Source organism: Trifolium pratense, linkage group LG2 (genome assembly GCF_020283565.1).
Source record: "Trifolium pratense cultivar HEN17-A07 linkage group LG2, ARS_RC_1.1, whole genome shotgun sequence".
Classification (NCBI taxonomy): domain Eukaryota; kingdom Viridiplantae; phylum Streptophyta; class Magnoliopsida; order Fabales; family Fabaceae; genus Trifolium; species Trifolium pratense.
Genome location: NC_060060.1, coordinates 47,931,164 through 47,945,236, shown reverse-complemented (window position 1 = coordinate 47,945,236; position 14,073 = coordinate 47,931,164). Strand labels below are relative to the sequence as shown.

The following is a 14,073-nucleotide window of genomic DNA, read 5'->3' as shown; positions in this document are numbered from 1 at the left end:
GATATGAAGGGTGACTCTTCAAAATGCATATTTTCCATCATAATGGAAATAGTCCAACACAGATAGAAGAGGGACACTTGTGAACATACCGTACATCAATTTCTTGCAAAGAAACCATGAGCACTGAGCTATTATCTCCTCCATTTTCAAGGTCAACTTCTAGATCAACTGAGCCTAGTCTTGAAATAACAGATATACCAAAAGTAGAATATGACGACGCATCTGGAACAATATTAGGAGGATAAACACAGTTCAAGGTTTCAGATTCATCCCTTAAAAGAAGTGAGTCCAGATGAGTGCTCAATTCAATGAATGCGCCATATATTGAAGGGGAGAAGTTTACTTTCAGTGATTCCATGTGCACATAAACCTGGAATCAAGAAGAATTGGGAATCAAAAGAGAGTAGAAAGAAAAGAAAAATACTGTGTAGGAGATGTGGGTGTGTGTTCACAACCATACATGTTGCTTTGCTATAAATATGGTTGTGATATTATCAAATAAAATATGATGATAAAAACCTCACTCATTTTCATAATCCGCTTAGCATCTACAAACTAACAGAAAGGATGCCTCAAGTGGTGTTCCAAGTACATGATACTTACAATCTGTGGTGTAAAAATTAGAAAGCTATGGAACTATATATTTAGCTTGTTTAATCTTTGATGACCAGGCCAGCAGGGGACTGATTCAAAAAGAGGTTCAAGTAGGAAATGACAGAATATAAATCCAATTTCAATATAAAAAAAAAAACTGAGGGACCGAGTGAGTTGAAGAAGTATAGAGGGACATCTCAATACAATCAGATGGAGTTAACAATATACTGAAAGGGTCGAAGAGAAGCTTGACTAATATTGACAGCCTGTGCATCAGAAACATTAATTTGTTAAGCTCTGAATCGAACTTGAGATTGAAAAATCACAAAATTTTAGGGATTCAAAGATCACAGCTACCAATCTACTCTTAGGAAACAAAAACATATCAACACAATAAAGAAAGAATAAATAAAATCAACAACATCTAATCTGCTAATCACCTCTAACTGCTTCAAAATGGATTCATCAGGGATGAGACAGAAAGCCATGAAAAATGAAGCACAAAATTTCTCGAGAATAGAAATCTTTTGTGACTGACCGGAATTAACAATGGTGATCTGCAATAACAAAATATCAGGATAGATTACAAACATACAAACTAGACAAAGTTATATGGACTAAGAACCAGACCTTAAAGTCATTGAGTTGAACATCAAAGTAATTATATAGATCTTGAAGCCGGACGCCTAAACAATCCTTAGATGTGGATATTGTATTTGAAAAGTTTTTTAGGAAGTAAGGCTGATCTCCAATTTCTGAAAGGAAAGACTCGGGACCAGTTTTAGACTTAAAGCACAATGACCTTGACTTAATTACCTGCGAGGAAAAATACATTGATTAGAAGAAGTAAAAGCAAAAAAAATACAATTGCCATTTAAGAAAAGGATAGACTAACCATCTAACCACCTAAAACAACCATAATGGCAGAGAAAAAGTAGCTCGCAAACATCATCCTAACATAACAGGTTTAAGAAACTCCAATAAAATGCCTAAATGACTTCTTGAACAGTTTAACTCGTTTTTTCTTTAAATAAATAAAATTACACCACACAAATAAAAGTGCCCCTAAGCCAAATAAACACCCAATACCACCCAAAGGCTGCACCAAAGGCAAGTAACTGTTCAAAGGCAACACTTTATTTCCGGAATAATTAATATACATTGAGGTTGAATATATAGGGAATTACCAGTTTGCTCCACTCTGATGCTGTATTTCTCCAAGGAAAAATAACAGAAATGTCAAAAACAGAAACATCCCACATTACTCTATCATGATTCACACCAACATATCTGCAAAACAAATAAATCCATTAGTTACCACTACTATTCAAGAAATTATATAATATATGTCTTTAGTTAATCTCAAAGAATAGCTTACTCTGCTTTGGATAAGAGTCGAGTCGTGTCATTTTCAATTCCGTTCAATGACAACAGCACCTGCAGATATAACGGCTTGCACAATTAGATAATATTTAAAATATCTACACTCATCTCTTCGAATTAAATCCTACATTTGTGTTCTAAATGCAGGAAGCCGAGAAAAACAATGGTGTGTACCCTCTTGTTATAAGATTTGACAGATGTAACAAAACCATAAAACTCCAGCAGATTCAATAAAATGTCCGCATCAAATGTCACTTGAAGTTGTTGAAGCATTCCCTGTAGCATAAGATTGGGGAAAAAATGTAACAAACTACAAAGGTCAACAAAATATTTCAGCTTTAAGCTTGCATACCTACACAAGCATATCAATGCTAGCCACTCACAATGCACATCAACTTGGTATCACATTGAAACACAGTGACGGTACCTTAACAGACGTGCCCATATCTCGGTTAGAGGAAAAATTTACTTGAAGGTGGCACGAATGATCCACAATATCCAGTACATTATTATCAACATTGGGCTGCAGATCAAGTAATATCACCATTAGTATCGATGGCTATTAAATATTGGAATTAAAAAATTGCCAGTCATAAATTACCATTTAACATGCATAAAAATGTGTACCTTTTTGTATTTTACAGAACTAAAACTAGTAGAACATAGCATAAAAATAGATCCATATCGCATTACTTCTAAAGGAGAAACAAACAAACACAAAACAGAAGGGGATAGAAGCTATCATTTCAAATCAACACTCCCCTTTAACCACACCAACAATAGATACTTGAGCTTCACTGACTGACTAGTGCCACATACAGTTAGTTATTAGAGCTGCCAATTGCAACTAACACAACAGTCTTTGAGTTTCAGGTAACCCACATTGCAGCGATATATATAAGAAATAACAACTACTCGTTTAGGTAATTAACAAATCAGAAACAGATTCAGAGTATAATTGGTCTCTCGTTTTCTCAGTACAATAAAAATATAAATGACATTTAGATTATCCCCGACCTTGTCCACCCTAATTTCCAGCCACTAGGCTGTTCAGTCGTTTTCGGCCAGAAAACGAATCAAACTGAACCGAAAAAACAGTACACTAAAACTGAACTGCTGCCAACTGTGCGCACCAAACAGAGTTGCTCAATCTCCACTACATCATATTTTATTATTATGTTTGTTCAGTCCTTTTCCAGAAATACACTTTTGGTCTTTGTCCCACTCTACCACAATGCGTCACCCTACTCTTCATCCCAATTTGAAATCAATACTATAGCTTAGACCTCAATCTTTTCTTTTTCTACTGGGTCAGTACAGTATCTACATTTAATTTCATTCATTGAATTTGAATTGATAAATTAGTTTAAAAATTTAATACATTTTCTTAATAGCGAAGAAAAATGCCGTTTGAATTTTAATTTTTTAAAATAAAATCAACATTAAATCGCCTAATAACAAACAAAATATTATTGCGTAAAAAAAAACAAAATATTAAAAAGACATTTTTAAAATATATAAATAAAAAATTCAAGTTGGTTATTCGTGAAGGAATACTCTGCCCAAAAGCTTTAGGACTAGCACGCTATGGTAGTAAACGTTTTGCAGCAGTAATATAACAAGCAAATAGTAAGTGGACAAAAGGTTACAGAAGTTAGCGAAAATAGATGGCAAAATCAAGAAAAGCATTCAGCAGGAAGTTCAACAAGATGACAAAATAAAGTTGGTTTTGTCTAATTGATTCAATGCTAAAGAAAATACAAGATACGAACCCGTCTAATTTGTAAAAAAACTTCCCTGCTGTTTGGCTCAACAATTTTTCCAGTCTTGAATTTGGAGATAATAATTCCATGTCCTTTGTAGAACTTAGACTCAACAGCTCCACCTTCAAAAATTATTTCTGCAATTGCTTTACAATGCTTCCTACAAGATGAAGATTAAAAAAATCACAATTATTTGACTAGTAGAAAATACTCATTACAATCAGTTTAATGCATTTTACACATACAATCATTATAATGATCAAGCATTAACACATGCAAGATTTATTGGCATCTTAGCTAGCAAAAAATATAACCTCCTTTTATTAAAAAAAATATCTAATTGCTACCTCCGTCTGGCAATTTTGGTCATTCTAGTAGAAAAAAAATTGTCTCAATTTATAGGTTGTTTCATAATACCAATGAAGTATTAGTGTTGTTTTTCTATCATACCCTTAGTATTTATTACTCAATCTGGCGGGGACGGGTTTTGCCCTCCCCAAACCCAAACCCATAAAGTTCGGGTTTCCCCAAACCCATCCCAAATTCGAGTGGGGATAAAAATGATAACCCCAAACCCATACCCAATGGGGATCGGGTATCCCTATCGGGTTTCGGGTATCCCCATTACGCCTCTTTCCACATGAATTTAGATTATATTTTTTTATTTTTTTATTAAAAAAAAAGTTAAATGTCCAAAATTATATTCTCTCAACAATATTTTTTTAAATAAAGAAAAAAAAATAGAGAAAATGGTTTGTTTAATACTCAAATTAAAATAAAAAATAAATATATGAACGTACTTTAAGAGATTGTTTAAGCGTTTCTAATTTAAAAGAGGTGAAATCTAATTTTTAGTATAAGCGGGGCGGGTTCAGGGACGGGTTCGGGGTGGGTATCAATGTACCCATTACCCGCCCCAAACCCAAACCCATAAAGTTTGGGTTTTCCCCGTCAAAGCGGGTATGGTTTGGGTGGGTACCCACGGGTATGGGTTTTATTGTCATGCCTAAACAGTAAACACATGCAAGATTTATTGGCATCTTAGCTAGCAAAAAATATAACCTCCTTTTATTAAAAAAAAAATATCTAATTGCTACCTCCGTCTGGCAATATTGGTCATTCAAGTAGAAAAAAAATTGTCTCAATTTATAGGTTGTTTCATAATACCAATGAAGTATTAGTGTTGTTTTTCTATTATACCCTTAGTATTTATTACTCAATCTCTTTTATTCTTTTAATTTCTCTTTCCCATGCCATACAAAATTAACTATCCTTCATAATTTGTGTGCAATTGCAAAGTGACATATATTTTGGGACGGCTTGAGTAATTAACAAATTGATGGAATACAAGAGCCACCGAAAGAAAAATGGGAGAGAACTGAGACAATGAAACTACGAGAAATTTCTATCCAGAAATTGCAACTGAAAGAATTGAATGAACCTCTAATAGACTCTGTTACAGTGTTAGATGTATAATTGGAGATTTAATTAGATTGCAAACTAAATTCTAACAATTCTTACTACCAGCTAGGTAGTAAGAATTTATGTATTTAGTATCGAATGTTAATGAGATCCCCAACAATCCGTGTAACAGAACCTGTTAGGCCAGCACCTGAATGATACACTACATTACATACAAAACAGTATATTAGAGAAACTAGCATCTAATTGTTTCTCCTATTTGAGTTAATGCTTTTTTGCAGCTAAACTATTGGTGTAGTATATTACAGGATGTAGCATTAGTGTGTGCACTATGAATCAGCACTTGTAATACAGCTGATCTTCAGTAAGACGCGGTAAGTGTTAGTTGTTCACAGCTGTTAGCAACGGCAATTAAAGATGGTTTTGAGTCAATAAATAGATCAAACCTATGTTTATAGTTCACTTCATTGATTAATAACTGTAGAATCTGTATTTCTATGCAATGTTTGTGTGTTAAGACAGAGCACAGCTTGTTTGTATTTATAATAGACAGGCTTAATTACAATTTATTATCCCCTATTTTCACTCACCCGCAGAATTGGTCCCCCATTTTAAAATCACTCAGTTTGGTCCCTCTCTCGGATTTTTGGACTTGAAAATGATATAACATATTTTAAATGATGTGCCATACAGATAATGATGTAGAATCGTCCGGTTGAATTAATTATTTACAGTTCATTAATGAAATTGCAAAAATGAATAATTTCTGAAGTTTAACTGAAGTTGTTATGGGGTTTTCTAGTAATTTATTGGGTGATGATCATTCCACGTCATCAGGTCCTATGCATCATTTAAAATATGTTACATCACTAGGGACCAAAATTGTAATTAAGCCTAATAGAAATCATTTACAATTAATGCTAATTAAACATAATTGATATGACAACTAACAAATTATTACATTTGATCTCTAATTGATTTTAACACTCCCCCTCAAGCTAAAGCTTACTATGCTTTAAGCTTGTTACAACAAAACATTTTCGAACAAAACTTAAAACTAAGTTCGACAACTGTTGGGCTAAGCTGGTGCGAGTCATAACCAAGATAAGTCAAGTCACCATCGGGATGATCATTGACGAGACGAGATGAGAAGGCACCATTAATGATTCATATGTGGGAGAAAAGTCACCATCAGATTGATCGTTGGTGGGAAGAAAAGGCACCACTAATATAATCCATATGTGGGAAGAGTCACCACAAGAGAATCCATGAATGAGAAAAAGAAGGCATCTAAAACAAACAGAAAAAAGCAAACAAATGCTTTAGGAGGAGAGAGAAAATAACTCCAAACAGAGAGACGGGTCTGTTTGAACTGTAACCTAGGTATTCATGCACCCAAACCAAACACCAAGACCAGATCCAAAACCTGTGGGCCGAAGCGACACCAAAGAGGATGATGCACATGGTGGCAACTATCTGAAACGTGTCAGCCAGAATGCACGTGAGATAGCTATCAACGGTGATCTCTTGGGGGTAGGCAAGTTTTAAGGACAGTCCTAGTGGCGTGGTTGCTTTCTAGAAAGGCCGTCGGAGTTCACAGCAACGGATGACCGGATGTGGCCGAAAATTGAAAAAAAGAACAAACTGAAAGGTGGTACTGCCGGCGGCAAATGCTGTCGCCGGCAGTGAAGCACAGAGACAGGTCACAGAATCAGAAACTCCTATGAAACCAGTAGAATTTGTATTTCTGTGTAATATTTGTGTGTCTAGACAGAGCACAACTTGTTTGTATTTATAATAGAAATAGAAATTCTACAACTAATGCTAATTAAATAAAAATGATATGACAACTAGCAAATCATAACATTTGATCTCCAATTGATTTTAACAATAACAAATCTCATGTTTCAGATATCTCCAACTATATATTTCTCTCAAACTACTAAGTCTCTCACTTCTTAGATTTTGTGCCCAATCTCTCTCTACTTGTCAGCTCATCAGAACCTAATAATGTATAACAGATACTACCTACTTAAATGAGAATGCTCTACACTATCTATTATCAACAATTAGATTCCATAAAATGCCAGTAAACAGAAAACAGGGCATACTTGTTAAATAGAGATGCGGAAATATGATGAATCTCAATCTTTGATGCAAATATGCACAACTTATGCTTCGCAACAACGTCAACACTGGATGAAACCAGAGGATGAAATTCAGTTCCTTCCGAAATATCCTGCGAGGAAATGTAAATTGTTAATTGAAAATTGTCATTTAATATTAAGCATAATATGGTTTTCAATGTGTAAAACAGAAGTTTGTAGAATACAATATATGCTTTTTCAAACTTCTTCCATAGAACTAAACTTGATTGAAAATAGCCACTAATCACAACATCAAACTAAACATAATTAAAAATAATAATCAAAAGAGAAATTAAAATACAATTTCTATTTTTATATATTCATAGAATTTCAGTTGAGTATAACTCAAGTCTTACAAAACCCGCTTTTAAGGTGAGGGCTGCCCAAGCTTTATAAGCACTACAAAGGCCATATCTTACACATTGTGGGACTAAATCCACCCATTCACAGCCTACAAAATGAAGGTGTTGGGGGCTGCATTGCAAGCACCCCAAATACTGCAATTAGGAGGCTAGGGACGGACTGCAATGAAGACGGAATTTCCAACACACACCCTTACACCCAGGTCCAATGGGCCTGAAGTGTGAACGATGCGCAAAGCCCAACAATGGATCTAGGATAGGCTCTCTCATATAATCTTTGAATTTAGATTGGGACTAACTCAACCCTTACAAAACAGGATCGTATGGTGAAGGCTGCCAAGGATATATAGGCACTACTTGGGACATATCTCGAGGCAATGTGGGACTAAATCCACCACTTCACACCCAAAACAGTGAAGGTGTTGGAGGCTGCAATGAAAGCAGCCCAAATGCCGCAATTAGGCGGCTAGGGTTGCCTTCAGTAAAGGCGGAATTTCCAACATATATTGTTAGGCCGGGTATTAATGATAGGCCCATTATTTAATGTGGACGAGTTGGGAGTGGGAACACTTTGGGACTGACCCATGAGATAGATTCTCATACAGTAAGGGTATTTTCTTAGGAGAGTATCATTTCCATGACTTTCCTCCAACCATTGTTACCCAATACTGTTCCAGTCACCATTGTATAGAGCCAAACATCACCAAAGGCAACTGCATAACAAAAAACAACCCAAAACAAGCACAACAAAAGCCAGGCCAACCCTCGAGATAATGTAGTAGCTTAACAAATAATTGAAAACATGTACCTTAACATCATATGACACAACCCCAGAAAATTGACTGGAATCATCGGTACCACCAGCACCAAGCATGCCACGAGATAGCCAATTCAACCATCCTCTTGATTTGACATTGTTCTCATCATTTCCTGACTTTTCTGCAGATATATCAGTGTGACTCCTTCCATTGTTAGGAGTAGAATACCTAGAAAGATACTCCTGTAAGAACATGAAAGCAAGAGCTTTACAAACCAAACAACCAAATTATACACCTCAAAATGCATAGTTTCGGCATAAAATTACCAAAATACATGATATAACCTCAATATTCAAATACCGAGTATCCATTCATGACCTGTAGTAATCTTACCTGCATCTCAAATTCTGCAGCAGATCGATAATTCAAAATATCATCTAGATCCGATTCCTTTTCCATTCGCTCCAAATCTTGAAGAACGTCATCATCAACTGGCTAGAAAACACAAATATAAACATCAATAGGACAGTATGGAAGTAACACCATTTCCAAATATGGTAGAGATAAATAAAGTGAATCGGAATTATGACTTTGATTTTTATTTTTATTTTTAGCAGCAAAAACGGAAGAAGTACAAGTAGTACACAAATCCAAAGATAACCCCCAAACAACGGAAGAATTATGAATTTGATTGATTATACAGATAGTATAATACCTAGTATATAAACTTATATGCAATCCTATACAGAACTTACAAATAAGTAAAAACAAACATACAACTATTATGATCATCGTAGAAGATAGAAAGAGAAAGAAAAAGTGAAACTGCAGTTATTGAATTTTCTAAAAAAACAAACAGTGTCGAAACTACAGTGAAGCTGAATTATATACACAGCAATAAATTAAATTCACGTTTCAGTTATCTGAATAGCCATAGTTACAAAGATTTGATTCGACAAAACATAGATTGAAACATTATTTACATAATTTTCAACACAATAATCACCACATACTTTTTTTGCCAGTATATGAAAATACTATAAAATATAGATCCAAATATGTGGGGCTTCAAGAAAGAAAAAGATAAACCACCTGCTCTTGTTGAAGAAAATCCAATTTAATCTTGTACAAGTTCATATATTTCCGACGGTAGCTCCTATAACAAGGAATCATAGAATTACTGACAAGGTAAATAAATATCAACAAAAGACTGCACAAGGACACAAGACACAGCTTATAGTCAGATGTTGTCTTCAGCTATAGACTGTGTTTGATCATAGGTCTTACACTTTATTCTGCATAACTACTTCACAATTCAGTTTGCATGACATAATATTGACTTCAGAATATCATAAGCACAGATTCCAATTTGTTCTTTATATAGTTTTAGGTCCGCAGAAGTTTAAAGATTGGTTTAGATAAGATTAATTGACCATGTTACAAACCCTCTCTATATTGATTAGTTGGACGAAAGCAACTGTGACACCTGGGCTACTAACATCAAACTCTGACTTATTGGACAAGAATATGCAAACCACCACACCACCAAAGGTGACTTCGCAACAGCCCCAAGTCCCGTCATCCGACCATCGTCAGTGTTGAGCCGCTGGCACCAGTCACAAAAAACTTGTGCATGTTCCACGCTTAATTTGGTTGTTTTAGACCAAGGACTAATATCATCGCAATTTGGTTTGCGTGAATTTCATGAAAGTTGGCTATTATATTTTCTCTTTCAAGGACATATTTGAAACAATAGCTTAAAGCTTTGTAAGCTTTAGCTTGAGGGGAAGTTTTAAAGTATAAGAAAATATCTTATAATATCTGTTGTAAATGAATGGTAAATATTTTATTACTAGAAGCAGTCTTTTATTTTTATTAGTGATATGTATTCAGCCTATATAATAGCCTATATAAACCCATTAGTGATTGTACATTATTCAATAACTTGAAATATAATAATATTCAGTTTTCACATGGTATCAGAGCCCTCAACTCTAAAGCTAGCTTTTGTGGTTGAGTATAGGCCTCTCAAATTCTAATATGGTATCAGAGCCTATCCTAGATCCATTTGTTGTTTGTTGTGGAGACCTCCCATATTAGGGGCACCCGTTGTTGTTGATTCCACGTTCCAGCTTGTTCGGTCCTCGACGTGAGGAGGTGTGTTAGAAGTCCCACATTGGCTGGAGATATGGCATAAATAGCCTTTATAAGTGTAGAGCAAACCTCAACTCTAAAGCTAGCTTTTGTGGTTGAGTATAGGCCTCTCAAATTCTAATAATATCTTTGATTTTATGCTGGAGTATCTTAATTTATCTTACCGGATTAGTTTCAAATCTTAAAATATCTTACTGTATCTATTAAGGTTTCCATATTATTAGTTATTATTTTTCTGAACAATCCATATGATGGAACTCTAGATCTCAAATAATGAAAATAAGATTGAAATGGAGAAATATGTAATTGTATCGATTGAAACAGATGAACAATTACACAGTTTATGAAAATGGAGAATGAAAATAACAAAGGTAACAAACTAGTAGAGAGAGTCTACTAGCCCCAAAGCACCAAGTGCCCCAAAGCACTAAGTGCCCCAAATCACTAAAAGTGATCCCATTAATTCTAACTGAAATTCTAGCTAAGTTATTCCTTGTGCATAACACTCCTTATATAGTGGAGTAAGTCCTCATGCTCTCCATGCACTCATGCAACCTCATCACACCTTAGTCTTGGGCCAAACTCAAGGCCCACTTTCACATTCAAGTCTCTATCACCATATTATTAGTTATTATAATGATTTGTTACCTGACTTCCTTATTTATTTATATTGGAAAAACCCGTCCCACATAGAATAGAGATAAGGTCTTATTAGAGTTTATAAAGAGTAGCAACTTTCACCTTCAAAGCCAGTTTTGTAAGAAATAAGAATGAGTTAGGCCTGATATAAAAACTTAATATGGTAACAGAGCATCCCAATTCAGGTCACCAAGCAATTATATCCATGTGTGTATTGGAAAATCAAAAACCCAAGTCCCACATAGAATATAGATAAGGCCTGCTTAGAGTTGATAAAGAGTGGCACCCCTCACTTAAAATGCCAATTTTGTAAGAATGAGTTAGGCGACACATAGTGTTGGAGTATATAGTGTTTAGGAAGCTTTAGATTAACAATGTAATACGTGCAGTTAAGCTTTTTGTTATTCTAAGTAGAGTTAGTTACACTTTGTAACTAACTCACTCTTCTCTCTAGATTCTATATAAAGATAGAATCACACTGTGTACAAATTTGATTTACAATCAATGAAATTACTCTCCTATTTCTCTGAAACTATCTCTTTCTAACATATAGAAACATAATAATTTAGGATTAGGAGTCTTGTATCCCTGCAAACAAGGGTTTGTGTGTAGCCTTTGTATCAAGTCGATATCAAATTAATTAGCAGTTTGCTATCAATAATAGTACACCATTCAAAGTATTTGTTATTTCTCTTGTCCTGTTTTTATATAAAACCCGTTACTCCAACAACCCCTTCAAAAGAAATCAGGCATATAATGAATGCTATAGAAAGAGTAAAAACACTAGCATCATAAACTACTTTACTGAGTAAAATCATCTTTACATGAACTTACAATCGATCTCCAAAATATTTCCATGAAGTTTTCTTTAGTTTCTTACGAACATCTGATAGTACTGCTTCTTGTGCATAGTGCCACCACGTTATTTGCCAACCTTCATATTTTTGTGGTAAAGGACAATGCCAGGGGCGAAAACGCCCATACCTAAATAATAAAATGATTAAAAAGAAATTGAAGTGCACTTTTAACATCAATGTGCCAATTTCACTTAAAGAATACAATGGAAGGAACAAAAGCAACCACACCTACATGATATAACAATAACAATATTTCAGAGATTACTGCTTTTTAATATTAAAGCGACAATATTTCGCTCAGGTGTAAGATCTGAGCATAATTCAACATAGAATAATATTTATCACGCAAATCCAAGAAAGTCAATTTTCATTTAACAATGGCAAAATGAAACACATCATGTTTGGATAATCAAAGAATTGCAGCAAAAAAAAAAACGATTTAATAGAATATTTACACAACCCTTCTGTTATATATAACAAATGAGCCGGAAATCAATTTTGCTTAAACTCGACTAAAATACTAGAATGAATGGTGCAAGTCATCCATCATCAGTAACACAGTATTCTCAACTTGGGTTGTTTTGTATCCACCTCATTACTGTCTCAGTCTGCTATTAACTATCTAGAACCTTTTGGTAGTTAATAACCTTTTGGTAGTTTAATCTTCAGTTTTCTATTGCAACTTATTGTAACAGAATTAGGTATAACTAACTGCTATACATAGGAATTATTGCCAAACAAATTTATCAGAATAGAATAACAATTCATTAGAACTTTCTCTGCAAATTTTTTGTCATTTCAATTCCATCGAACATGAAGATGGTATCGAGAACCAATATCCAGTGATGGCTATTAATTTATGCATTAAGCAAAATTACTAACCAAAGATGCATCTTTTATGGTACTAGTATAATAATAACAGCCTTCTGGAAATAAACTTACCTTTCTCTTAATCTGCAAGTGCAAACATAATCCCACACAAGAAACATTTGTTGTAACTGAACCTCGTCTAAGGATATAACCTAATAAGCAGAGACAATATTAAAATGATACATAAGCAATGTAGGTAGGACAGCAGAAAAAAAAGGCAGCAATACACTGCTTAAACTAGCAAATTCTAGAAAAAAATGAGTACCAACCAAACCACTTAGTTCAGCAATAACAGAATATTGTGGAGCATTTTCATCGAGCTTTTGCGATTTGTTAACCTACGAGAGAAATAGAAGACAGCGTTAAGTGTGAAGTAAAGCTTTATGCTGATTTTAATAGTGACAGAAAAGCATACACCAGAAGGTTATGCGTAAAATCAATAACTCAACCTAAAGTATTTGAAAAGCAGGAAAGAAATAAGGGGAATAAAAAACACCTCTATTGAGCGATGAATGTAAAAATACAATAAATACAAAAAAGCAGTTATAGTATCTAATAGAAAATTTACAGCTATGAGCTATCTTCTTTTACGGAGGAAAAAATTTATTAAAAATAAAGAGAGAATATGACAGGAAATACTAAAAACAGAAAATTGCATGTCAATCTCTCTCCACGTTTGACAATACAAACACCTTTAAAGAGACCTTGAGCAGAAAATTGCGAAAAAAATTTAAAAAAAAAAATTAAAAAAAAGTTATTTACTCCAGAAAATGGAGTTACGGTTATAACAAAAAGATGAAATATTCCAATGGAAACTAAGGAACCCAATCAAAATATCCATACCGAAAGTATTAAGGTTACATCAAATGGTGCCAATATGGAATCGTATTGTTTTCCTTCGGATCCTAAAGTACTTGTTGGGTAGGAGTTACCCATAGTGTTCATAATTACCAACTCCATTGTTGAACTATGAAACATACTTGAATAAATCTCCAGTCCTTTCACCTCCACAATTTTCTTTGCTTGGGCCACACTCGCCCTTCCATTTGATGAACTGAAAAATAAGGAAGATAAATAGTCAAATCTCACTTGACATGTCAATTAACATCTCAAAAGTCAACATA

The 14,073-nt window shown here is 34.3% G+C and overlaps 1 protein-coding gene across 5 annotated transcripts in view; it reads right to left on the bottom strand.

The window, feature by feature from the left end:
* LOC123911434 overlaps positions 1–14,073 on the bottom strand; it is a 41,526-nt gene that overhangs the window by 18,484 nt on the left and 8,969 nt on the right. For 2 of the 5 annotated variants that reach the window (XM_045962841.1, XM_045962842.1), the window contains 16 exons: positions 13,793–14,003; positions 13,219–13,287; positions 13,022–13,101; positions 12,057–12,206; positions 9,522–9,585; positions 8,823–8,924; positions 8,480–8,671; positions 7,274–7,401; positions 3,750–3,900; positions 2,405–2,500; positions 2,152–2,253; positions 1,973–2,031; positions 1,782–1,884; positions 1,225–1,410; positions 1,035–1,151; positions 90–370 (listed from right to left, as the gene is read on the bottom strand). In XM_045962841.1, coding sequence (XP_045818797.1) covers positions 90–370; positions 1,035–1,151; positions 1,225–1,410; positions 1,782–1,884; positions 1,973–2,031; positions 2,152–2,253; positions 2,405–2,500; positions 3,750–3,900; positions 7,274–7,401; positions 8,480–8,671; positions 8,823–8,924; positions 9,522–9,585; positions 12,057–12,206; positions 13,022–13,101; positions 13,219–13,287; positions 13,793–14,003 — 2,091 coding nt within the window. Of the gene's footprint in view, positions 1–89; positions 371–1,034; positions 1,152–1,224; positions 1,411–1,781; positions 1,885–1,972; positions 2,032–2,151; positions 2,254–2,329; positions 2,501–3,749; positions 3,901–7,273; positions 7,402–8,479; positions 8,672–8,822; positions 8,925–9,521; positions 9,586–12,056; positions 12,207–13,021; positions 13,102–13,218; positions 13,288–13,792; positions 14,004–14,073 lie in introns of those variants that run through there. The other 3 variants (XM_045962843.1, XM_045962844.1, XM_045962845.1) reach the window with 3 other exon arrangements.